Raw genomic sequence first — 25,744 nt, 5'->3', positions numbered from 1 at the left:
AGTAAAGAAAATGAATAAATCTTAGTTAATTATAATTTAGTCCCTTAGTTTACCCAAGATAATTTATTCGTGCTTATAGTTTTATAAATTATTATTTAAACATTATTTCTCTATTCATTTATAACTTCATTCTTTTCATCCATTTTATACTCTTTTCCATTTCATTTTGATTTTTTTATTTTAAAAAATAAAAAATATAGAGGATGAAAATTTTGACTAGAAGAAAAAAAAAATTTTGATTTAAAATAATATAAAATTAAACACAGTCAGTCAACTCGAATTAAACAATTTAGTAAAAAAAAATATAATTTTATTTTAAAAAAACTTATCAAAGTTGATTTTAATGAATTTAATTGGTTACCTAAGTCAATAAAAATATAAAACCTGATTACAAGGTTGATTTTTTTTATTCAATTTAAAACTCAGAATCAGGTTCCTAAATATAAGTTTCTTAAATCAACCTACTAAGCTAAACTAAATTTAATACACATGGTTTTTTTTCTCATAATATTTTCTTTTAGGTTTTTTCTCATAATAATTCCAAACTTAATTAACACAAAATCTCAAAACTAATAAAATTCATGCAAGGTAAGGCAGTTGCGCACGCTCATCCCCATCCACTTTGCCTCCTTTGCATGCATCCATGCCACGTACAACCCAAACCTGGCACTCTTTCCATCCCTTCCTTAAGAACCACTCTGGCCAATGGTAGTGAGTCTGAATCTGAGTGATCAAAATGAATCCAGAAAGTCTTACTGCATCGGCAGCCATTAACTTTGGCTTGGCATTCATAGTTCTCTCACTCTTCTCCATTTTCAAGAAACAACCTTCTAATGCCTCCATTTACTACGCTCGTCGCCTCTCCAAACGACACCATGTTCACTTTGAGCAGTCTTTCACTCTTTCCCGCTTTCTTCCTTCAGTTGCTTGGATTCCTCGTGCTTTTCGAGTCACTGAAGATGAAGTTCTTGATATTGGTGGCCTTGATGCTCTCATCATTATCAGACTCTTCAAATTTGGGTTAGTTTGCTTCTTTTGTGTTCTTGTGTTTTTAACTTTGCCCATGAACTCCAGTCTTTAATGTTTCTTGGACTCGATTATGTTCTTGACAAAATTGAAAATTTTTGTTCTTGAATAGGCATGAGAAGTAATTAGAAAGTGATGGGAAAAATTTCTGTACTTTCTTGACAGAATCAAGAAAAGAAAACTTGGAAAAATTCTGATTTATACTAAATAAACTAAACAGGAAAGATTTTAGAGCAATCTTTCGATCTTATGGAGCACCCTTTTACATTTATTTATTTTGGTTTTTATGCATATTATCATATTGGAATGAATTCTGAAGTTTTTGTTTTCCAAGAATGAGGATCTATTTCTTGAATATGCTCTTGAAAATTACTCATTTTCTACTTATGGTTTGCTTTGCAGGATATATTTCTTTGGAATTTGTTCTCTTATTGGATTAGTGGTACTTCTGCCAATCAATTTCGGTGACCAAGATGAACAATCTAGCATCTACCATTCCATGGATCCTTTCACAATATCAAATATTAGTGCAGGTTCGAACAGGTTGGGTTTCCCATCTTGCTTATGGTTGTTCAGGTTTGAGAGGGTAGAATATTTTGCTACTTTGCATATTGCTTGTCTAAAACTCGAAGTCTGTCTAAGCAACTATTAGTTTGTATACAAACTGCTGCTTCTGCAGGGGAAAAAAGAAAGAAAGAAACCTGTCATCTTGCAAATTCAATGAACTTCTTTCAACATGCTGAATTTCTAAGAATTGTTACGTTTTTTACGACTTAGATATGAAGCATTCAAGTATGCATACAAGATACTTGATGTTCATGTCTACATTTTTACTGGTTACGTGTGTTTGAATATGAATAGCAGTACTGGCATTTTGTTTTAAGCTTATCTTCCAATTGACTGCTTTATAACTCAAATACTCAATTGATTTACCAAGTTTTCTTCATTCCACAGGCTTTGGGTGCATTTTACGTGCTTGTGGTTGATATCATTTTATGGATTATATCTGTTGTACAAGGTTAGTTTTTCGGTTTATGTATTCACAAATGTAGAATACTACTTTTTTTAAATCCACTTATTGCATGTTATTGTTTATTATCGACAGAACTATCCAGGTTGTAATGGTGGATCATTGCGATAATAACGTTGCTTCTTGGTCTTTTACATTCAAGATAAGTTGAAATTTGAGGTGATTTCCTGCATCATTTCATCTTCAGGAATATGACGGAATTTCGGTTAAACGGATCCAACTACTTCGGAACCTAAGGCATCAACCTGATCGGTTTAATGTTCTTGTTCGGCAAGTTCCCTTCTGCAATGAACACAACGCTTATGGGTGCTCTGTTGATCACTTCTTCTCTAAACATCATCCTAACAGTTACTGTTCTTATCAGATGATATATGATGGAAAAGATATCGAAGATCTGCTGGTAAGGTTTGAACAACTTGGAATTTCGTACACTAATGCGTTGGCTCTATTTCATTCTCAGTCTCGGCAGATTAGCTGCTCTATGTTATTATATATGCTTTGTATGATAATCAAAGATATTATATGCCTTAGAATGTCACGATATAGTACTTGTAAAAAATACATTACTATGGAAACATGATATCCTTTGAGGTTTGCTTGACACTTGATATTAGATGTCAAGCTCTGGTAGCTCAGGGGAGTTTCTATTTTTTCTGCCCCCTATGGCATTTATGCAACTGAAACTATGAATTTAGGCTGAGGTATGCAATGCGCAAAAAACATTTCAGAATGGGATTCGTAGATAACTACTGTTTCGTAGATTTGTGGAACTACAATGAAATGTAAAGCATGAAAGTTTTTCCTACGTGGTAGAATGTTTCTAAATTTCTCTCAAAGTTTGCAATAGAAGGTATTGAAAAGTGACCAATGTTATGCACTATCAATAACATTTTCATCAACCCATGCTTTTAATGATTTAAGTTCTTTCAAGTGAGCATGCTCGTTATTGCACGCTGAAAGATTTTTAGTTGTCTTTGCTTATTGTAAGACATTCTTCATCTCAATTCTGCTTGGTTCCTCTGATATTGTTGTATGCAGCACCAAGCAAAATATGTTGCGAGAAAGATAGAGGACATGAGAGGAAAGCTCACAGTTAAGAAACGAGACAAGGAAAGCTTACTCTTAGATGTATCTCAAGAAGATGATGTGAAAATAGCTTTGTTTGAGGAAAAGCAGCAAGAAATTGTTCGTAAGATTCGTCAATTACAGAACGAAAGTATGCTGAAAGGAAAGGTAACTTCAGAGAAATTTACATGGATGTTTGTATCAAGTTTGAAGTTGGAATATGTTTCATCTGTCAAGTATTAACTGTGGGGACTTCTAGAAGCTCAATTTATAATGGTATTCGAAACAGCCATGCAGATACATGCCTTGTTTTTGCCTTGCATTATACTTTGCATCTTTAACTACGATATATCATAAATGCGATTCATGAAAAGCTTACACGATTCATGTCTCACATGTGGTTATAAGTTAACCATTAAAACTTGAGCTGTTTTCATTTTTCTAGGAGTTGCCTGTTGCCTTTGTTACATTCAAGTCCCGACGTGGTGCAGCATTAGTTTCCCAAACTCAACAGCACTCACATCCACTCATATGGATCACGGAAATGGCTCCAGAACCAAGGGATGTATCATGGAGGAGTCTGGAAATTCCCTTTAAGATTTTGCCACTTTGCAAAATCGGGGTCGTTGTTGCAGCATCTCTCCTCACAATTTTCTTTGCAGTCCCAGTTACAGCTGTTCAAGGAATAGCTAAACTTGAGAAACTTAAGAAATGGTTCCCCCCAGCCATGGCTATGGAGCTAATGTGAGGATTCCAATTCCAATTCCAATTTTGTTTTTTTGGCATTTATGCTTTAAGAAGTATTTAGTTTTCGCATCTATTATAAACTTTAAGCAATCACTCAACAGAATACTAATCGAATGTTTGAACTCTTTCTCAGAGTTCTGTATAACTCTCTGACATATTGTTCTTGTTCTGCAATAGACCAGGATTAAGCTCCATTATTACAGGGTATCTTCCAAGTGCCATTCTCAAAGGCTTTATATATGTTGTTCCCTTTGCAATGCTTGGCATGGCTAAATTAGGCGGTTCGATTTCAAAGAGCAAGGAGGAGATTAAAGCTTGCAATATGGTTTTCTACTTTCTCGTGGGAAATGTATTCTTTTTGAGTTTGATATCAGGATCCCTACTTGATGAGCTTGGAGAATATTTTACCCACCCTAGGAGTATTCCTAGTCATCTTGCCAGTGCTGTCTCTTCTCAAGTAAGCTAGGTTGCCTTAATCTAATTAGTTGGTGTATTATTTGATGCTTTTTCTTGAGTTTATATGCTATCTACCACTATTCTCTTTTTCCCTGGCATATGATGCAAACAATTCTTAGCTAATATGAATTTATGAACTTGCAGGCTCCGCTTGACTGCTAATTTGTTCTTTTTTCCAGGCTGATTTTTTCGTGACATACATCTTAACAGATGGGTTGTCAGGATTTTCTTTGGAAATCCTTCAGCCCGGCTTGCTTGTTTGGGATGCCGTGAAATCACACACAGTTGGCGGATCAGGAGACGAGGAAAATCCTTACCTTTATTCATTGCCCTATTTTAGAATCATCCCTTCAGTCTCCCTATCAATACTCATTGGTATGGTATATGCAGTTGTCGCTCCATTGCTGCTTCCATTTCTTGTTGGCTACTTCTATCTAGGCTACGTTGTATATGTCAACCAGGTTAAGTTTCTGCACTAGTTTTATTTCCCTTCAGCAATGTTAAGTCCCCAACCATGTTAAATATCCTTTCCTCTGATTTCTTTCCTTGCCTTTGTATAGTCGCTTCGCTTGCTTATCAAGGATTTTTGTCAACATGGTTAGCAGATTGAAGATGTTTACGAAACTGCTTATGATACATGCGGACAGTATTGGCCATACGTTCATCATTATATATTCGTCGGAATCATTCTTATGCAAATCACCATGATTGGTCTTTTTGGGCTGAAGTCAAAACCTTCTGCTTCCATAGCCACAATTCCACTCTTATTGCTTACTATAATGTTCAATGAGTACTGCAAGATACGTTTTCTACCTACTTTTCGCCACTATTCTGTTAAGGTATGTATTTGTTCTCTTAATGTTTCCCACATTATTATACTGGCTGTATACTGCAGTTGTTTAAAATTTGCTCTCGCATTTCTCTTCGCTTCAGTTAAAAAACCAGTTTAACTCAAAAACTTAAGTAAATAAATGAGTCTTTAAAAATAATTTTATATTATTTTTTAAACTTGTATAACCACTATTTTATGTTTAATTTTATTAGATAGAATAGAAATACTGAGATACAAACTCTTGATTATTTAAATCTGATATCAAATTAAAAAATTAATTTAGTAAAAAAAACTTAAATTATTCCGTGAAGTTTCAAAAATAATTTGATATTACTTTCTAACACTTCTAAGCATCTTGGATTATATGGTTTTCGATGTCAAGTTACATTTTTCCTCAATGGCCTTTGTCCAATCGATTGGCCAACATGTCTGGCAGAGGAAGTGGTGTTCGGAGCCAAATAAAATTGAAATGATATGGATTCAAATTGTCTAGGCATAATTTGATTTTGTTATTACATAATGGAGTAGCTTTCCAACTAAGCTATATATGCTGAATCTTATTGACAACCTAAATGCATTGTCTTTTCATGGTCAGGATGCGGATGAACATGATGAACTAGATAGGAAGTTCGGTAAGATGGAAATAAATTGTGAGAATGCCAGAAGTGCCTATTGTCAGCCCACTTTACAACCAACAAACTTCATGGCATCAAAGTCTACTTCCTCGCAGCCATTGGTTTCTTCATTGTGATATCTTAACATTGTAATTCATTTTCTTCCTTTCTCTTGTACTTTCGAGTACATTCACCTGAGTTTTCCGAAAAATTATTACGCTTATTTACACTTTGGCTCACATTTTTGTAGTGAGATTCGAATTTCTCCTCTCTTCTTGGTCAGCAAGTCAACCTAAATAAATTTTGAAAAAAAAATCGAAACAACATTGTTTTGAATAAAAACAAATTCTTCAAATTGATTCATCGAGTCTTAGTCGGGTTGTTTGGCTCATTATAAGAAACTCTTTTGTTTAGTGCTATTGATTCCTTCTAACTCATGTTCTTTATGAGGTCTGTTGAGTTTAGTGTAGAGAGGGTGTGAGTGTTATAACGTGGCTGCGGGTGAGGTTCACCGGCAGCCACCTATAATACCATTTGATAATATAGAAAAAAATACTTTATGTTGGTAGGACCCACTAAAATCAAAGATTGTGCTGCAAATTTTGAGAAGTAGTATTTTGGAGCATGGTTCACTATTCATTGTTTATGTGAATAGTTTTTTTAAAAAAAAAAAACCCATTACAAAAAGTTTAGTTTTTTTTTCATGGAAAACCAGTGCAGTTAATTGATTTCACTCGCATTGTTCACGAACAACGTGAACGTGAACAATAATTTTTTTTGTTTTTTTAAAAAATTAGTTTAAGGTGAATTAAATTTACTCGTACTGTAATCTCAATTTTATTCATGATAATATTTTACCTAATTTTATTGCACGCTCAAAAAATCATGAAAACTGTAGTTCTTATCGAATGAATTTTGTACGTAATGAAACTGTAATTTTTTTTTTAAATTGTGTTTTACTCGAAAAACTAGTATTTAATATTATTTAATAACACTACATAAATTAGAAGGATATTGCATGATAACGTAGCATTTGTGGAATTTGATCGCAATTCCAATTATGTTCTTGTCGGGTCCGACCCAGTTAAAAAAAAATTTAGTTTTTATTTTTATTTTAATTGTGTTTTATTCAAAAAATTAGAAGGAGATCGTTTGATAACGTAAAAAAAAAATCAGTTTTTGTTGTTGCGCGCTTAAGAAACCATGAAAAATATAGTCCTTGTTGGATAGATCTCGTATGTAATGACACATAGTTTAATGGAATAATAAAAAAATATTTGATATCAATATTATTTATTTCATGATGTAATAACAGTAATTATATCTATAATATTTAAATTAAAAATGATTAATATTAATATATATATTTTTTAATTATGTTATAACCTCAATTTAAGAAGCATTTTTTTAACCAAACACATTAAACTATTTTTTGTTCAACCTTAATTTCAACCATAATTTTAACAAAACATATATTTTTCCAAACCAACCTTAACTAAAAATATTTTTTATAAAATAATTTTTTAAAAATTATAATCACAACAACAACCTTAATATATATTGAGGTTGCTGTTGTGGTTGAAGTGTTTGCGTTTAACGAAGAACATGAACCGAGTAATAACAAGATGGAGTCTTTTCCTTTAAAGAGCTGACCAGATGTTCAGACGTTCAGTTGCTATCCTGCGTTTGGAACGCATATTTGTGTGGGACTCATGCATCAAAAAGTGTGGTCGGCTGTTAACCAAACACATTCCTGTAAGATACGCATTAGCCGTGGCGTTGAAGCTTAAAACATGGCTGGGTTGAATCCAAACCCAATGCCTTTTGAAATATGGAAAACGCGGCTTGATCATAAAAATGATAAGCTTCTTGCAAACGAAATCTCTTAAATTATTATTCAATGTATTTGGTTTTGAACTGACATAATGACTTTGCAAGGAGTATTTTCTAATCAAGTTTATGCATCAATCGAAACTAAATACTCTTTTTAAATGATCTTACAATATTATACTTTTACATTGGTCCAGTATATTTAAGAGAATAAATTATCTTAGATATTCACTCCGAAGTTCCAGCTCATAAATCCAAGCAAGAAACCAACACAAAGTCAAAACCTTTTTAACCAAATGAACTGCATGGATAATATTTAACGTCCATAGGGATCCGACATGGAAATTAGCAGAAGAAAACACGCTTTCTGGTTTAATAATAGTAAATAAAAAGAAACGAGAAGGCAGTTTCTTGGTTTGTCAAGCAAAGTTAATCCTAATCTCTCTTGTTCATTTTCTCTATCACCATTTCTTGCTTTGATTCTCACTGCACCCGTTTTGCAAACAGTACTGCGTGCAGATCAAACCATGGCTGCTGCTTTGGTAGGTGGAGCTTTTCTTTCGGCTTCCCTCCAGGTTTTGTTTGATAGAATGGCTTCTCGCCAGGTTGTTGACTTCTTTAAAAGCCAAAAACTAAATGATAGGCTGCTGAAGAAGTTGAAGATACTGATGATTACTGTTAATAAGGTGCTCAATGATGCTGAAAAGAAGCAGATCAGTGACTCGTTTGTAAAAGAGTGGCTTGACGAGCTCAAAGATGCTGTTTATGAAGCAGAGGACTTCTTGGATGAGGTTGCTTATGAAGGCTTGAGACTGGAGGTTGAAGCTGGCTCTCAAACCAGCACTTATCAGGTTAGAGGCTTTTTATCTTCTCGTAATACAGTCCAGGAAGAGAAGGAAGAGATGGGAGCTAAGTTAGAGGAGATTCTTGAGCTGCTAGAATATTTAGTACAGCAAAAGGATGCTCTTGGACTGAAAGAGGGTATTGGAGAACAACCCTTGTCATACAAAATACCAACAACTTCTCTGGTGGATGGATCTGGGGTTTTTGGTAGGCATGACGATAAGGAAGCCATAATGAAGTTGATGTTATCTGAAGATGCCAAGCTAGATGTGATTCCTATAGTGGGTATGGGTGGGGTTGGTAAAACCACTCTTGCTCAGCTTATCTACAATGATAGCAGAGTTCAAGAGCGGTTTGATCTGAAGGTATGGGTCTCTGTTTCGGAGGAATTTGATGTTTTCAAGTTAATCAAAGATATGCTTCAAGAGGTCGGTTCACTGAATTGTGATACCATGACTGCAGATCAGCTTCACAATGAGGTAGAGAAGAGAACAGCAGGGAAAACAGTGCTGATTGTTTTAGATGATGTTTGGTGTGAGAATCAAGATCAGTGGGATTCTTTATTGACACCTTTAAAGTCTGTGAGACAAGGGAGTAAGATCGTCGTTACAACGCGCAATGATAGTGTAGCATCGGTCAAGTCAACTGTTCCAACACATCATCTGCAGAAATTAACTGAAGACGACTGCTGGTTGGTTTTTGCAAAACAGGCATTTGATGATGGAAGTTCTGGTACATGTCCAGACTTGGAAGAAATTGGCAGAGGAATTGTAAGAAAGTGCAATGGCCTACCTTTAGCTGCAAAAGCTCTTGGGGGTCTCCTACGCTCCAAAAGAGAAGCAAAAGATTGGAAGAAAGTGTTGAAGAGTGACATGTGGACTTTGCCGAAAGATCCGATTCTTCCAGCTTTAAGACTGAGCTACTATTACCTTCCTGCCCCACTGAAGCAGTGCTTTGCGTATTGTGCGCTATTTCCCAAAGATTATAGATTCAACAAGGATGATTTAGTACGTTTGTGGATGGCAGAGGGTTTTCTTGTCCCACTCAAAGGAGATGAGGAGATTGAAGATGTAGGTGGCGAGTGCTTTGATGATCTTGTTTCCAGGTCATTTTTCCAACGATATTCTAGTGACAATCTATCATTGTTTATTATGCACGACCTCATTAATGATTTGGCCAACTCTGTGGCGGGGGAGTTTTGCTTCCTGTTGGAGGATGATGATTCAAACAAGATTGCAGCGAAGGCTCGTCATTTCTCATATGTACCAAAGTCATTTGATTCCCTTAAAAAATTCGTAGGAATCCATGGAGCTGAACATTTGCGCACTTTTCTACCGTTGCCAAAGCAGTGGGAAGACAACCGGTTTGAAGATGGCCTAACACGTTATTTATTACCTAGACTTGGACGATTGCGAGTGCTATCCTTGTCTCGCTATTCTAGCGTAGCTGAGTTGGCTAATTCAATGGGAAAGTTAAAGCATCTGCGATATCTGAACCTTTGGGGAACATCAATAGAAGAGTTCCCTGAAGTTGTGAGTGCTGCGTACAATTTGCAAACGCTAATCTTGGAAGATTGCAAAGGGGTTGCTGAATTGCCTAATTCAATTGGCAATCTGAAGCAATTACGATATGTGAATCTCAAGAAAACAGCAATCAAACTGTTACCTGCATCTTTGAGTTGTTTGTATAATCTGCAAACATTGATCTTGGAAGATTGTGAAGAGCTTGTTGAGTTGCCTGATTCAATAGGAAATTTGAAATGCTTACGACATGTGAATCTTACGAAAACAGCAATTGAAAGGTTACCTGCATCCATGAGTGGATTGTATAACTTGCGAACTTTAATCTTGAAGCAATGCAAGAAACTTACGGAGTTGCCAGCTGATATGGCAAGGTTAATCAACTTGCAAAATCTTGATATTTTAGGAACAAAGCTGTCGAAGATGCCTTCACAGATGGATAGATTGACAAAGCTCCAAACACTGAGTGATTTTTTTCTGGGAAGACAGAGTGGTTCTAGCATTATAGAGTTGGGCAAGCTTCAACATCTACAAGGGGGAGTAACGATTTGGGGTCTTCAAAATGTTGTGGACGCTCAAGATGCTTTGGAAGCCAATTTGAAGGGTATGAAACAGGTTAAAGTGTTGGAATTGAGATGGGATGGCGATGCTGATGACTCACAGCACCAAAGAGACGTTCTTGATAAATTACAGCCCCATACAGGTGTGACTAGTCTTTATGTTGGTGGTTATGGGGGTACAAGGTTTCCAGATTGGATAGCAGACATTTCTTTCTCAAATATAGTAGTGTTGGATCTTTTCAAATGTGCATATTGCACCTCTTTACCTCCACTTGGACAGTTAGGGTCTTTAAAGGAACTATGCATCCAGGAATTTGAAGGAGTTGTGGTGGCGGGTCACGAGTTCTATGGAAGCTGCACATCCTTGAAGGAGCCATTTGGATCCCTCGAGATTTTAACTTTTGTTAGCATGCCACAATGGAATGAATGGATTTCTGATGAGGACATGGAAGCTTTCCCTCTTCTTCGAGAGCTTCACATATCAGGCTGCCACAGCCTAACGAAGGCATTGCCGAATCATCACCTTCCTTCTTTAACAGAACTTAACATCCTTGACTGTCAGCAGCTTGGAGGCCCATTTCCTTGGTATCCAATCATTAACAGATTTTGGTTAAATGATGCTTCTCGGGATCTGCGTTTAGAGAAATTGCCTTCTGAGTTGTATGAACTCGAGATTCGCAAATTGGACTCCGTAGATTCGTTGGTCAAGGAATTGGAGCTGATGGGTTGCTTATCCTCTATGTTTGAAAATATTGAAATAGATAATTTTGATCTACTCAAGTGTTTCCCGCTAGAGTTGTTCTCCAACTTACAGACTCTAAAAATCAAGAATAGTCCGAATCTGAATTCTCTTTCAGCATATGAAAAGCCTTATAACAGGTCTCTCCGTTTCTTGGAAATCCAGGGGTGTCCTAACTTAGTTTGTTTTCCCAAAGGAGGGTTATCTGCTCCGAATTTGACAAAGATTAGGTTACTTGATTGCATAAATTTAAAGGCGTTGCCTGAGCAAATGTCTTTCCTTTTTTCCCTTGTGGATTTGGAACTGAAAGGACTTCCTGAACTTGAGTCATTTCCAGAAGGGGGTTTGCCACTTGATCTAGAAACACTCTGCATCCAAAGTTGCAATAAACTCATTGCAAGCCGTGCACAATGGGATTTGCTTCTTCAATGTTCTCTTTCAAAATTAATAATTGCTTACAATGAAGATGTGGAATCTTTCCCTGACGGGCTGCTGCTGCCTTTAGAACTTCGGTCCCTTGAAATCCGGTCCCTTGAAAATTTGAAATCTCTGGACTACAACGGGCTTCTACACCTCACCTGTCTTAGAGAATTGAAGATTGACACATGCCCTAATCTCCAATCCATACCTGAAAAAGGGCTGCCCTTCTCCCTTTATTCTTTTGAAATCAGTGGATGCCCTCAGCTAGAAAAAAGGTGTGAAAAGGAGAAAGGGGAAGATTGGCCCAAGATTTCTCATTTCCTCAACATCAAGATTGATGGCCGCTGGATTGAACCAGAAGACTGGTAGAGTCTCTCTTCTTTCATCCATTCAACACATTGAGGTATCGCTGATCTTAATTTTCATTTTCTCCCTTCGGTTTATGTTTCTTACTCAAGTGGATTAATTACTGTATGTCTAAGTTAAGATTTACTATTGTCTAGCTGTGGAGGCGGACGTAGAAATGGAGTTGCTTTACATGTCTACAGGTTTGTCAGACATATTTTGCTGCTGGTTACTTTTAATGTCGATATCATATATATCCCTGTGAATTCCTTGATTCTTATTCAAGTTTTCTCTTATTGCATCAGAGACTCATAAGTCGAGCTCACTCTAAATCCAAGTCCATGCTGCCTGGCTTCAACAGTCAGAGCAGGAAACGGGAATCTTAAGGTAGCATAGAGCATCAAAGACCGAAGCATGGTTCATATGCATCAAAGACTCGATGTCTTTTGTCAGAAGATCAATTTCCAGGTTATTGTTCATTTCTTCATATGATGCTAGTAGTTAACCCGATTTCTTTCTGACCCTTCCCTTCGAAAACAGACTCATCTATTTTTCATATTTGTTGAGGGCGGCTTCCAGGCTCTAGGGAGAATCAGAGAGCCAAGATCTGTGCTTAGTATAAAATTCTATGGGAGTCTTCTGGTGCATATGATACAAAGTTTGGAGATGATATCAAATCTAGTTGAGCATCTAGTCTGGAAACGAAGCTTGCATGTTGTACTTGGCCTTATCAACATTCCTGGTCAGCATATCTGCTAGCATTTGCTTACTCATCCAGTCTAGTCTCACGGCTATTACAAGATATGGTTTGCCAGACAGCAGTGGCAATAACATGGGACAATTTTTTCAGTTTCCGAATTAGCTCAGCACTTTTGTTGTAGTTGGTGGAATGTTATGCTTGTACATAGGTTTAAAATCCATCAACTTATTCAGCTGCTCTTCTTTCTCATGCTTCAATATATTGGATTATTATCTTTCAATTCCAAATTTTGTCTACAAATGTTGCTCTCAGCCCCGTTGCTTGTCTTGCTATTGAAGAAAGAATATTGTTGAATTGTTTGAACCAAAAACATGTTGAAATCTACAAGCAGTTTAATTACCTTTTGTTGTTTAGAAAATAAAAAAAGCAGTTTATCAACTTTCAAGTGCCATGTAAAAGGCAAACTAAGTTTGGTTAGTATTACAAGATCGGGAAAAAACAGAAATGTGTTTAGTTAAAAAGATAGAAACTTATATAAAAGTAAATGTTTTTGAAATAATTTTAAAGTTATTTTTTGTCCTTTCAGCATCATTTAGAATTCACCAAAAACTGCGAACCCTTTAAAAGAATTGCATTACAATATCAAAAAAGCATTCGGGGATTTACTGGTAGATGGAGCTCAACAAGGGCAACAATACATGTGGGCAAATTTTTGCTTACCGCTCCATCATATTTATTTGATCTAGATGGGTATTGGATTATATAGCTGGAAATGTTTTGCTTGCTTCTGCAATCCCTGCAGTGGCCATGAGTTAAATTGATGCTTGACATAAAGGCTAATCGGTTAAGAACTACCCTGAACTTTCTGTCAACAGGAGATTAGTCCCTAACCTTTTTGTATTCTGATTTAGGTCTGAACCTATTTTTTATCCATCAATGTAGTCCTTCCATCAAATTTGACCACACGGGAGGAACACGTGTCATCCTTCTACACGGTCACGTGACCACACATGCTGATAGATAGATGGAAAATTGAATGGAAGGACTACATTGTTGAAAAAAAATAGATTTAGGATCAAGATCATGGTAAAAGAAAAAAATCAGGGACTAATCTTCTGTTACTTGAAGGTCAGGGTATTTTTTAACCAATTAGCCCCTGACTTAAATTTTTAGGGAAAGATGACTCAAATGGAAGCTTAGAGTTATAGTGCATCAATGAAACTTGGTCTGAATATGCCAACACGCAGCCACTTAGAGAAACACTCAACTGCAGATAACATAGCATTGGATTACATAATGTCACACCAGGTAGGAACTCAAGAACATGACCACAGAAAACAAAAGACTCACAGCAAGAAAGTTCTACATAAGAAACCATTATTGAATTGTGACTGAAAACTCTGAAACGCTGAAAGAAGAACAAAACTATTCCTCCTTTCCAAGCAGAGCAAGGAGGAAAGCCTTGTAATCCCCAGAAGTGTCATTGGCAACTGCCTGATCAAGGGGCACACTGTTTCTCTTGTAGTAGATCTCCTTGATATCATTCAAGTCCTTCTCTGCCCTTGTGACAATCACACGAGTGAGTGCATCCTCATCTGTCCCAACCTTTTTTATGGCATTGCGCAAAATCTAAGCAGAAGGCAACAATGTTTTAGCCCATTGAACTTTCATTTATGAAATTTAAGGCAACAGTGTAAACAATTTCACCTTTTCGTAGTACTTTTTGTGGTCGTTGAGGCATCGAATGGCTGTACGGAGCACTGTTTTGAACTCATCAGCAGGCTCATCTAGTAAGTCCTATTAAACAAAAATGACCATTAATGCTTCATTTTTGTAATCAGACTCAACCTTGTAGATGGAAGTTCTGTTTTCAGAGTTAAAGCTTCTGTTACAGGCCTCAGAAGCGAAAAGAAACTTGGAGGCATTCACAGTGCTCCTCACGACAACTTGCAACTATAAACATTTAACTTGGTAACTAGAAGCAAGCTATTGAACTTCTTTTTTTCTGTACCTTGGTGATGGAAGAGCCATGATCATCTCTGTAGCGGTTGAAAGTTGCCATGAGCTGTGCTTTGCTCCTGGTAGTCAGGATCCTAATGACATCTTCATGATTAAAAGCCTTGTCTTTGATTGCATCATGAAGAATATCAGCTTCTGAATTGGTCAATCTTGTATTAATCTCATCTCCTTCATACCTAAAAGCTGTCACTAATCCAACCAAGAGCTGCAAAATGATCATAACAAACCATCAGGCAATTGTGAATGGCCTAATCACAATATATCAATGATTGTAACATGCCTTCCTGATATCACCGGTGGTATGGGCCGCAAGATCTTCTTCCAAGGAATGCTTGTACCGAGCATGGTAAGCCCTCCTCACAGCCAAGAGCTCCTCTGAAGATAGGACGCAGGCAATTTCTACAATCACATGGTAATCGCCAGATTTCCTGATAGCCACATTTGCTAACACTGCATCTCTGTCTTCTGGATCCAATACCCATCGATACACAGCTTTCTATGTTCACAAATTTATGAAACTTAATTAGCATCACAGGCATATATATAAACCGGCAATCACACTCCATCCCATTCTGCAACAATCCTTGGGTTGGAAAGAACATAATGACTATGATTAAACGTTAATATGCATCAAATCTCTTGCAAAACACAACTGATTGAACAAGACCCGTTAACAAATGTGCCCTGCCTCTGACAGATAAGACTGGTATAAACATAAAGTTTGTGTTATCATAACCATGATACTGACAATTACCTCAAAGTCTCCATTGAGCTCAGACTCGAGACGCTTGACAAGATCTTCTTGAAACAATTCTGAATAAGCTAGCCTGATTTGCTTCCTTTGAGCAGCATTTCTATGCCCCAGTATTGAAATTATAGCCTTCTCATTAGTCCCCCAGCCTAGCAACAACAAACAGCAGAGACAAATTCCGTTGTCAGTTTTGATATTTCCTTTTGCATAAAATCACTTGATGATCACAACATCAATTTGGATAAGATTTTTCACAAAAGAAGCGAGCAAGATCCTGATGAAATTCAAGAATCAAAACAAGAAAACATGAACTCAGAAGCCGATTTCTTTTGACAAAAAAGGGTACAAATTATCTTAGTGAAAAACACAAAGGAAAGTACATATAGAAGACATAGAACGATTTGTAAACTTAACCTTGGCAAGCCTTTCGGAGAGCTTGTGCATCATCAGCATAAGAAACATTTTCAGGAACAACAAGGGTAGCCATTGTAGTTAACTCTCTTTGTCTCTTTAGCTAGAAAATTCAATGTGAAGGAGACTTGTTCATACTCTCATATTTATAGTACCACTTTCTTACACTCTTACGTTGAAAACAATGTGGTAATGAAATGATTTCTTGGACTATGTAAATTTTATGAATACATTAATCAGCATGACCACCTGCTTTCCACTATTAGATTCTTACTTATATCTCATGGTTGGCTTGAGTTATTGAATATTTTCTTCATACCATTTTTGAAGGCAAAATGGGTGAATGAGAGGAAATTTTTGGTGCAGGCACACAAGAGTTTTATGCATAGTTGTCGTACCAGCTTGAGAGAGAAATTTAGGTCGAGTCAATCAATAATTTCTTTTTATTAAGAACAAGTTTTTTAGTTTTTTTTTTTAAAAAAAATTATAATATTGACTCGATCTATTTAACCGAAAACTAGTCTAAATTAATTTATGAGATTTCGATTAATTTTTTTAAAAAAAAACATATGGTATCCTAAACTAGCTTGCACGTACCAAACTAAACCTCTACTACTTGAAACCAGCCTTTTATACAAGGTTAAGCTCCGCAACCAATGGTCCCGAGAGATTTGATGCAAGTGAAATTCAAATTTAAGACCTTGAAGTGAACAAACCCTTAAATCTCTACTTAAATGCCGCTAGACCAGCCCCTCAGGATATATCCTGATTTCTGTCGGCTCGTCAAACTAGATCAAGTTTAATAATTATAATTTTATGTTATTGCAGAAAATACATTTATTCGCTCTTTTTCCTTTGGAGAGAGACTTTTATTTTTCTATCCTGGTTTTATGCATCAAGTTTGTATCCTAATGAGGCATAACTTAGTCCGGTGTGTCATCCCATCACAAAAATTATAAATATTTTGCCAGAAATTAAAGCAGAAAGAACAACTCATGCTGACAAATCATTCACGCCAACCTCTTCACTTTCAAATAAAAAATTGACGACAAAGAAAATCAGACTGTCATTAATACTTTCCCTTTTTTTCCTTTTCCCTTTCCCTGCCTTTTGTTTCTCTTAAAGTAAAATATTTACTACTCTTTTTCATAGAATATTTTCTCATGATTGTTACAGCACAACCACTTTTTACCATTTCTTACAGAATATCTTTTTCAGGCATGTTAACATTTAAGTTGTCTGTTAGGCAGCTGTATGTTTTTAAGGTTGGACTATAGACACAGGAAATCCTCCCAATTAACCCTCTCTTAATTTAAATATTGGTTGTGATTGTTTCTCAATCAAACAGCTATATGATTGTTTCTTACTTGTTGGCATGTCGAGTATATAATATATGATTATTTCTTAATTGTTGGCATGTAGAGCATATAATATATGATTATAGTATGAAAGAAAAGGAGAGAGAAGTACCTTTACAGGCCTTGTAGAGGGCTTCGGCATCCTCACTAGGAACATGGCTGTCGACAGGAGCAATTAGGCTAGCCATTGTTGAATTTATTTTTCTTGAGTACTTTCTCTTAAGAAACGTGAGTGAATTGTGAAAGATTATACAACCATTGGCTTCCTATTTATACATGCAAACAGATACAAGAGAACATATGATACTGTGTTGAAAGTATCGCCTTGCCTACAGGGTCACACGTATCATGTTTAGCCGTTAATTACTTTGTTTCTTTTATGCTACGTTAATTATTTTGTTATATATAATAGCATATATACTACTCAGACCCGGCTGGAGATCAACTCAGAAATAAATATAAATTATTGGGTTAATTTGATTCAATATTTTTAATAAAATAATATTATTTTATTCTTCTAAAAAAAATTAAATAGGTTTTGGTTGGCAGAGTCAGCTAAATTATTAAAAACATAAAACATTAATTAAATTTTAATTACCGAGTTAATATATATTTAAAACTCAAAGTAAATAAGGTTTTGGGTTGTAAATTTCTCGATTTAATCCACCGAATAAATTAATGTTTAATAACTAGAATAAGAAAAATATAATTATCAACATCTTTAACCCTTCAACGACTAAAAAAAGAGTGTCAAGAGTGAAAGAGTGAAAGAGAGAAGAGAAACGGTGATTATGTGTCCGGGAGTCATTTTCAGGTGGATAATTAACGTGTGAATTCTGGTGTTTTTTTCTAGTAGAATGTTGCAACGTGTGAAGAGATAGGTGGGAAAGCTGGTTTGAATTTACAAGTAGTACTGGGTTGCAGATCTCAGCAGTTGTCGTCCATGGAAACATGCATGAACATGTGAATGCCACAGCAAAAAGATTTTGTCTTTTCTTCTCTTCTGATGCTAGCTTTTGCATGCAGTTTTACCTTGGTAAACCCGCGCGAAACGATCAATGAAACTATCTGTATGTTTTGTTTTTTTTTTTCAAATTCCAAGTGATTCATGCGTGGATCTCATGAGTTAGTTGTGAATCTATCGTAGTTGGATATGTGTATGATCATGTAGTGATATTTATGGATTGATGATACATAATTAAGTTCAAGAAAAGATAAAAGTTGCACAGTGTGATCTTATTATTAAAAAAATATATAATTTTTAATGTGACAATTAGATAAGCTTAAATTTTGTTGGTCTATTCTTAATTAAAACTAGTCGAGATCCAAAAATTATGCATTTCTAATACTTATTCTTGTATTGTTTTTATTGAGTTAGTAATAGAATTCTATGAATGATGAATTTAAAAATTTTGCAAATCTAAATCATAGCATCCTATAGAATTTTGAACGGAAAAAAAGTTAAAAAGTATCCATTTCTTTGTATTTCAACAGTACATCTAATTAATGAAAGACACGAATATAAACCTATGGAAAGAACCACATTGATCCCTTCAGCAAGAAAAAGATGACAAACTTATATAGCCATGTAATTTTAATGAAAACTTTTCAGTTAAGTCCTTTTACACCCTAATTGATAACATCTCCTCTACAAATGATAGAGTTTTTGAAGCCAATGTTTGGATTAAAAAGGCCCCTCCGAAAGTTCAGGTGTTTCTCTGGTTGAAAGTCCATGACAAAGTTAGTACGGGAGCTTTTTTCCATCACCGGAATGTTTTGCCTGCCACACAAACTCCATGTGTCTTTTGCAGCTCAGATTTGAAAACATCAGAGCACCTTTTTATACACTGTAACTTTTCTAGGAGTGTTTGGATGAAAGTTTTGGATTGGTGGAGTATCCAATGTTGTTTACCAAAAACACTTGACTTGCTGCTTCTGCAGTGGCCCGAAAATTATGCAAGGCAAATTTCAAAGATCAACTTAGAGACTAATTTCCAGTAGTACTACTTGGGGTATTTGGTTGTTGAGGAACAAAATTGTTTTTGAGGGGGGAACTATAAGCTTGTTTGATTGTTTCTCCACCATCCTTCATCGGATTGCTATTTGGTTGCATACTCTAGATTCAAACTTTACTTATATAGGAAATGACTTCTTAAGATCTTCTGATGACATCAAATTGTGATGTAATAAAAAATCTTAGGCAGCCTCTTTGTTGTTTGCTGTAGTAGATCAATTTTTTTTCCTTTTTTTCCTAAGTCTGTTTTTTTTTTTTTCCATATCCTTGTATTTCACTTTGAGTATTGGTTTTCTGGCCTTTTCAAAATACTCTCGATAATTATTCAAAAACAAAAATGTAGCACTCGACCCCAGTCGATAATAAAAAGGATTTTTATTTTTTAACAAATATGTGGAAAACGCAAAGAACAAGTAATGGTTATGGTATGTTTGTTATTGTTGTTCAATCTATTTTTTAAAATGTTCTTCTTCTAAAAAATTATTGAATTGATTTTTTTTATGTTTTTTTTTATTGTTTTAATGTGCTATTATTAAAAATAAAATAAAAAATATATAAAAACATCATTTTAATATATTTTCAATTAAAAAATATTTTTTTAAAAAAATATCTTCCACTACCAACATTACAAAATATACACATAATTAACTTTGAGAGGTGTAGATCAACTGGTCAGGCCCTAGGTTCGAGTCTCACAAACCTCAAGGCTACTGAAGGCTTACATAGTCGTTAACTTCAGAGCCCGTGGGATTAGTCGAGGTGCGCGCAAGCTGGTCCGGATACCCACATTAATCATATATATATATATATATATATATATATATAGACACACATAATTACCCGAGTAACCTAACTGCTGTAAATTCATGGTGTAGATGGGAAAAGATATTGGAAATATTGATGATGAGCAGTAAAGACCTAGCCGTGAAGCAACATCCATGATACCATTTTCAAATTAAGTGGTTGAAGTTGTTGGCCAACATCGATGCCTCTAGTACAGGCTGGGAAGGTAGAATTGTACATTTTATTAATATAATAAAGTAATCGAAACAACGGCATGAAAGACTCCATGGCCCAATGGATAAGGCGCTGGTCTACGGAACCAGAGATTCTGGGTTCGATCCCCAGTGGAGTCGTGGTTGATTTTTACTCCTCCTTTTCTTTTCTTTTTTTTTTAAAAATTTTTTTTTACTGTTTTTCCGGTGTTCATGCTGAGGCCTCAAGCCCATTAATAAAGACTAGAATCAATTTAATGTCCATAGGCCTCTCAGCCCAGTTTTGTTATACTTCCCTTCTTCGTTTTTCTACAACTGGGTTCAAGGCTAATTATTGGAGTCAATGTAATTAAACTTGTTCTAGAACCAGATTAGGTCAGGTGGATTAACCTTTTCTTAAAATAAAGCCAAAATGATATTGTTTTCCATTACTTATTTTAAAAATCAACTTAATTTTGGTCGGGTCAACTGTTTACATATTAACCTCCTAAGTTAACCAAATTTAAATTAAATTATTTTATTTTTAAATTGACAGATTTTTAAATTAAATTTCCAGGCTAAATTTTATAACTGTGATTACAATGATATATAATAGTCTAAATTATGCTTCAAGGAATAATTGAAATTCCCTTTTTCTTTTCAAAATTATATATTTTTTGTATTTTAAAGGATTTTTTATTGGGTTTTAAGTGATTGACACGTAAATTATTGAATTTTGTACAAATCAAAAATAGATAAAAAAAAAAAAAGAAGATAATTTGGATGTTAGAATATAGCTTAATTCTTCACGCCCGTCTACACACGTTAGGATATATTTGATATGAAGATAAACGAGGTGATATATTAATCATGATTTTGAGTTATATTTCTATATTCTTAACAATCCCCATGAGGGTATTTTTAGTCCTTTTCTTGCTTTTTTTTTTTAATTATCGTGGGGTGTCCGGGCCAGCTTGCGGGCACCACGACTATTCCCCACGGCCCACTGAGCATCCTGCAAGCCCAATGAGCAGGTAAGGCACCGCGGGGGTGACAGGCGTGCACATAGAGGATCGAACTCGGGACGGGGGCGGAACAAGTCACACAGTTGACCACTGAGCTCGATCCTCAAGTGTCATTTTCTTGCTTTCTTGCGTTCATGAGTAGGGGTATTTGAACTATAATTTTGAAATCCGGTCCGGCCGGCAGGCTAACCCGGAACCCGGGGTTGGAACCAGGTCGAGTTGAAGAAAAAACTAGGGGAAAGAAAAACCCAGTGTGACCTGATGGGTTGACTCGGCGACCCGGTTGACTCAACAAAACCCGATTGCAACCCGTTGACTTTTGTTTTTTGTTTTCTTTACTAAAATGACGTCGTTTTGATTTTTTTAAAAAAAATTGACCCGAATGACCTGGTCAAAATCTAGAACCCAAGCCTTGGACTGGACCGCCCATCAAGCCGAGTCTAAAAACTATGGTTTGAACTCTCTTTCTTTTGGGAGATGTGAAAATGTTTTTTATTTGTTTTTAAATTTATGAGATATATCCAAGTACTTCATATGTTATTTAAAATTAAATCTTATTTTTTTTTTAATTTTTAGGAAGTATTCCTATATTGATTTTTAAAATATTTTGATAAGTAGTTATAAAATCTAACATGAAGTAAAGTTGAAATACTGATGAAAATCGTCAAATTTAAATATATTTTTTTTATAAAAAATATATTAAAATATAAAAAAATTAGAATTTAGTTTAAATCAAGTTGACAAGGTTATAGATCAAAACCAGGTTTTTAAATGAATTAATTTGTTTTTAATTTTTTAAACTTAAACTAGTGCAACTTTGAAGACAATAATAGGATCCAAATTGACCCATTGAGCAACCTAGATTTTATAACAATGTTTGGATAGGTTAGTTGTGAGATTTTAATTTTTTCAAAAAATAAGAAAAAAGAGCTAACGTTTTTAAATTTTATAGGTATCTTTTGTCTGTAAACATTTTGAACGAATTTAATGAAATGGCACAATAACAACAAATCACATGCGTAGGGCCTATGTCAAGAGTGAAAAGGCCTAACCCCCTACTTTAAACCCTAATCCTCAATCATTACCTAATTAATAATTAATCCACTCTCATAATCCTTCTCCTGTTTTTTTTTTAAATCCAAAAACGTGGCTATCCCAAAAAACACCACTTGGTCAACATGGGCCCAAGAAACCGACGCGCGAAACCAACCCTCGAAGCAACCACAGCCACAACTTAGACCTGCCTACCAAATTTCTCCAAATTCACATGACATTCAACCCAAATCAAACTCAAATCAAACTCCTCACGAATTAACCAATCACGTTCAAGTATTAGATCTATCCTTAAATTCTAACCACACACTAAGATACTGTCGTCAACACACGTGTCAGTCAAATAGCCAATCAAACTCACGTGATTCTCACGTGCTCTACAACCCTTTGGCTTTTCCCTTTCTTTTATGCTCTTGTTTCAGTCTCTGGAAAACTCTTTTGGTTGCTTCTTTAACAACTGTTAAGGTTCTTGTTTTCTTGTTTTGCATGTAAAGTTTTTGTCTTGGTTTGGTTTTTAGGGTTAAGGGGTTTTGATGTTTTTGTTTTAACGTAAGTTAATGTTTTCTTTTTTTCTTTTTTTGGTGAAGGTTTTGAAGGATTGGCGATGTGTGAGATAATTCAAGATATAATATGTGAATTGGGTTTTCGTTTTGTGATCTGTTCTGGTTTCTTTAGCTATGTTTGATTGGAACGACGAAGAGGTAACTAAATCATTTTTTTTCCATTATCTATTTTGGAATATGCAGTTGATTTGTGAATTGGATTTGTGGGTTGCTTTTAGATTTCACTGATCTTGTTTAAAATGGATAGTTACTTGTATTTTGAAGTTTTTTAGGACTAATTTGAAGAAGAAATGTTTTTTTTTTTAGGATTATGGGTTAGTTTTAGAGTATGGTTATATTGGAAGATTGGTTATAAGGAGAACTGTGTTGAAGTGAAAAAGCATGACTTGCAGTTTTTTTTTTTTAATGGATTAAAATTTTGAAGGAATTAGGAATTGGCAAAGTGTTCAAATGGTGTGATTCATTTGTAAATTAGATGGAGTTTTCATAAGTGATGAGAGATATTGATTTAGTTGAAGATTAAGGAGTGGTTGTGGTATGGGATTTAGGGGAAAGTGAGTGGTTGTGACGAGGAAGAATCGATCAGTAGTATTTGAATGTGGCACACTGACATAGAGTGAAGAAATAATAAGAAAAGTAGGTCTTTGTGGAAAATTATTAGAGCTTCTCAAGTGTTTTAATTTGGGAGTTGTTTTCACGGGCCGTATTGCTACGAAGCTGGTGGAAACATGTAGGGAAAGGGCTGGAGGAGGGAAGAATATATTTTTTCTTGGGAACTGAGGGAAGAATTCGGCGATTGAAGTTAGGATGCGTAAAGAGATGGAGCTTGTGATGATAAGAGAAGCTGCGCATAGTGATTACGAAAGTCGTGTGGATTCATATCTAAAGAAGCTATGAAGAAGGTATCTTTGAAGGCACTTCCCTCCCTTTTCCTTACAAAGTAGCTTGGAACTGATGGAAAGATGCAAATTTTTTTGTGGATCAGTTGATGGGGTGCAATGTGATATCCTCCTTAAAGATGCTCACACTTTGAGGTATTTTTTATTGGATATCCAGCAGAAAAAAACTTGATATTGCTTGGTTTGTCTTCCATGGATATTGATAAAAAGGTGATATGCATGCCTACTGGAAAATGTACTTCTTCTTGCTGGGTCTGAAATTCAAACTTATGTTCACTAGGGACCTTTCAATGATGTTGTTGAAGTGAACTGCTAGGTCATTAATCACAAGTCAAAATAGGAGACTGCTGATGGTGCATCAGTTAGAGATACCTTTGATTCACATTTTCAGGATTCAGAGTTTTAGCCATTTTTGGCATATAAGTAGGTAATATTTCTTTTGGATATTTTGAATTTTGGCCTTTTACTTTGGTTATAGATGTACAGCTATAAAATATTGTCTAATTTTTATTGAATAGGTTTTATTTATGGTATTAGGGCACCTAAGTTTCTTTCTCCGGTGACACTTATTGGTGAAGTTTGGTTGTGAACTTGGTGTCAAATAATACCAACGAATAGTGAGAAAGGGAATCTTCTTTAAATTGGATTTGAGAAGGTTTATGATCATTCGAGTCAGAGAGGACCTTGAGAAAGTGATGCAGGTAGCGTTAGATGTTATATCTTACTGTGAAGAAATTAGTTCCAAAAAGAAGATACTTTGCCTTGGTTTATTTGTCCAGACTGAAGTTTCCAAAGTGCTCTGTACATGCAATGAAGCTTTAGGTCGTACTTCATCTTATTGAGAGCATGCTTTGGGCCATCTCCTCCTTTTATTTTCTTTTCTCTTTTTAATTTTGTTGCAAATTTTAAATGAATCATGCCAACGGCTTCTACTTTCTATTTTATTTTTAACACAATTGAGAACATTTTAGTATTTTCTGCATTGACTCAATTAAATATTTTGTTCCCAACTCATTGACACTAGCAACTCTCTCTCGTACACACATGTGTGCTCATATGTGCCCACGCACACCTTACAAGGAACTGAACTGATTAATTAGTGCATTATTCAGAATATTATGTTGGGAAAAATAGTCTTGCTAAGTTACCCAGAGATTAACTTGTGACTGTTTCATTCTTCTCATGTATCCCACATTTAGTGATGATGCTTACTCACTATCCTTTCAGCTTACGAACATAATATGGGGTGAGGCTGATGATAGTGATGACCATATCGTGCCATATCCAGAGGCAAGTGAAGATTATTGCAAGAAAAAGGAATCGAATGAAGAAGCTAGCACCATTAAATCTAGTGAGCAGAAGGCACCTGGGGCTAAAGTTGATACTGATGGCAGAAAGCTGGAGAGCATTTCGAATGTTGACACAAGTGAAGGAACTTCTTCCTTAGGACTTGACATGGACCGATGGCCTAACTTGTCCTCATCTAATGCTGCCAAAACTGAGCAGGATTCCTTGGAAACTTCAATCTCTAACAATTTAACTGACATTACCAAACTTGATTCATCAGCAGGTGATGAGATTTCAATTACAAGGAAAAAATGTAGATAGGGTGATGAGTTGGTGATGTTTTCATAGCATAGTACATGCTGCTGTCATTCTAATTCCTTTTTTTTTTTTAATGTGGAGACAGATCATCTTGATAAGGACACTGAGATTTTTCAAAATTCCCATGAAGGTAAAGAGCAAGGTGATTTTGTTGATTATGGCTGGGCTAGCATTGGAAGCTTTGATGATCTTGATCGAATTTTTAGGTAAAGCACAGTTACCATTTCTTACTTTCTGCACCTAAATGAAAGATGGTCAGCAGCACCCTGATATGGAAGCTTGTACATCTCATTATTCTGATAATTTGAACAATTTCTTATTACTGAAAGTGAATTGAAAGTTTCG

At 35.4% G+C, this 25,744-nt stretch overlaps 4 protein-coding genes and 1 non-coding gene across 16 annotated transcripts in view; 4 read left to right on the top strand and 1 right to left on the bottom strand.

Annotated features, from left to right (window-relative positions):
• Positions 1-675: 675 nt before the first annotated feature.
• Positions 676-6,009, top strand: LOC7462778 (CSC1-like protein At3g54510). 2 transcript variants are annotated; one of them, XM_024596406.2, is made up of 10 exons: positions 676-1,020; positions 1,429-1,569; positions 1,981-2,044; positions 2,244-2,456; positions 3,095-3,289; positions 3,567-3,865; positions 4,046-4,325; positions 4,504-4,785; positions 4,930-5,163; positions 5,752-6,009. In XM_024596406.2, the coding sequence occupies exons 1-10, from the start codon at positions 737-739 to the stop codon at positions 5,905-5,907; spliced, it is 2,148 nt and encodes a 715-aa protein (XP_024452174.2). In that variant the 5' UTR covers positions 676-736; the 3' UTR covers positions 5,908-6,009. The 2 variants fall into 2 exon arrangements, with proteins under 2 accessions (XP_024452174.2, XP_024452175.2); XM_024596407.2 differs by lacking the exon at positions 5,752-6,009 and having other exon boundaries at positions 4,885-5,072.
• Positions 6,010-7,875: 1,866 nt separating this feature from the next.
• LOC7460225 (putative disease resistance RPP13-like protein 1) lies at positions 7,876-13,126 on the top strand. Of its 5 annotated transcripts, none has more exons than XR_008058860.1 (4): positions 7,877-12,085; positions 12,186-12,230; positions 12,333-12,495; positions 12,607-13,126. XR_008058860.1 is itself a non-coding variant. In XM_052451705.1 (2 exons), the coding sequence occupies exon 1, from the start codon at positions 8,128-8,130 to the stop codon at positions 12,049-12,051; it is 3,924 nt and encodes a 1,307-aa protein (XP_052307665.1). In that variant the 5' UTR covers positions 7,876-8,127; the 3' UTR covers positions 12,052-12,085; positions 12,333-13,126. The 5 variants fall into 5 exon arrangements, 1 of the variants encoding a protein (XP_052307665.1); XR_008058858.1 differs by having other exon boundaries at positions 12,568-13,126; XR_008058859.1 differs by having other exon boundaries at positions 7,876-12,085; positions 12,170-12,230; positions 12,333-13,126.
• Positions 13,127-13,978: 852 nt separating this feature from the next.
• Positions 13,979-17,495, bottom strand: LOC7460226 (annexin-like protein RJ4). 2 transcript variants are annotated; one of them, XM_024596479.2, is made up of 6 exons: positions 17,379-17,495; positions 15,501-15,646; positions 15,027-15,242; positions 14,739-14,951; positions 14,435-14,524; positions 13,979-14,356 (listed from the first exon to the last, which is right to left on the bottom strand). In XM_024596479.2, the coding sequence occupies exons 1-6, from the start codon at positions 17,452-17,454 to the stop codon at positions 14,153-14,155; spliced, it is 945 nt and encodes a 314-aa protein (XP_024452247.1). In that variant the 5' UTR covers positions 17,455-17,495; the 3' UTR covers positions 13,979-14,152. The 2 variants fall into 2 exon arrangements, with proteins under 2 accessions (XP_024452247.1, XP_024452248.1); XM_024596480.2 differs by lacking the exon at positions 17,379-17,495 and adding an exon at positions 15,912-16,110.
• A 2,848-nt stretch (positions 17,496-20,343) lies between these two features.
• TRNAR-ACG (transfer RNA arginine (anticodon ACG)) lies at positions 20,344-20,416 on the top strand. The gene has a single exon. It is a non-coding gene; the product is annotated as a tRNA-Arg (tRNA).
• Positions 20,417-22,638: 2,222 nt separating this feature from the next.
• The window catches only part of LOC18110162 (protein LNK2), a 30,742-nt gene continuing 27,636 nt past the window's right edge, over positions 22,639-25,744 (top strand). For 3 of the 6 annotated variants that reach the window (XM_052451255.1, XM_052451251.1, XM_052451252.1), the window contains exons 1-4: positions 22,643-22,797; positions 22,920-23,033; positions 25,022-25,364; positions 25,485-25,605. In XM_052451255.1, the coding sequence (XP_052307215.1) occupies positions 23,010-23,033; positions 25,022-25,364; positions 25,485-25,605 (488 nt within the window). In that variant the 5' untranslated portion in view covers positions 22,643-22,797; positions 22,920-23,009. Of the gene's footprint in view, positions 22,821-22,919; positions 23,034-23,612; positions 23,798-23,880; positions 23,930-25,021; positions 25,365-25,484; positions 25,606-25,744 lie in introns of those variants that run through there. The other 3 variants (XM_052451256.1, XM_052451254.1, XM_052451253.1) reach the window with 3 other exon arrangements.

Source organism: Populus trichocarpa, chromosome 3, assembly GCF_000002775.5.
Source record: "Populus trichocarpa isolate Nisqually-1 chromosome 3, P.trichocarpa_v4.1, whole genome shotgun sequence".
Lineage (NCBI taxonomy): Eukaryota > Viridiplantae > Streptophyta > Magnoliopsida > Malpighiales > Salicaceae > Populus > Populus trichocarpa.
Note: the sequence above shows the minus strand (reverse complement) of the source record. Positions and strands in the feature narration are given on the sequence as shown.

Bases quoted from the DNA above. Each gene is read 5' to 3' on its own strand.
- LOC7462778 (XM_024596406.2), top strand. From the start codon at position 737: ATGAATCCAGAAAGTCTTACTGCATCGGCAGCCATTAACTTTGGCTTG. The intron at 1,570-1,980 runs GTTGGGTTTCCC...TTCATTCCACAG, and splicing joins ATTAGTGCAGGTTCGAACAG to GCTTTGGGTGCATTTTACGT. The intron at 3,290-3,566 runs GTAACTTCAGAG...TCATTTTTCTAG, and splicing joins AAAGTATGCTGAAAGGAAAG to GAGTTGCCTGTTGCCTTTGT.
- LOC7460225 (XM_052451705.1), top strand. From the start codon at position 8,128: ATGGCTGCTGCTTTGGTAGGTGGAGCTTTTCTTTCGGCTTCCCTCCAG.
- LOC7460226 (XM_024596479.2), bottom strand. From the start codon at position 17,454: ATGGCTAGCCTAATTGCTCCTGTCGACAGCCATGTTCCTAGTGAGGAT. The intron at 15,647-17,378 runs GTACTTCTCTCT...TGTTGTTGCTAG, and splicing joins CCTCTACAAGGCCTGTAAAG to GCTGGGGGACTAATGAGAAG. The intron at 14,952-15,026 runs GCATGTTACAAT...ATCATTTTGCAG, and splicing joins CCACCGGTGATATCAGGAAG to CTCTTGGTTGGATTAGTGAC.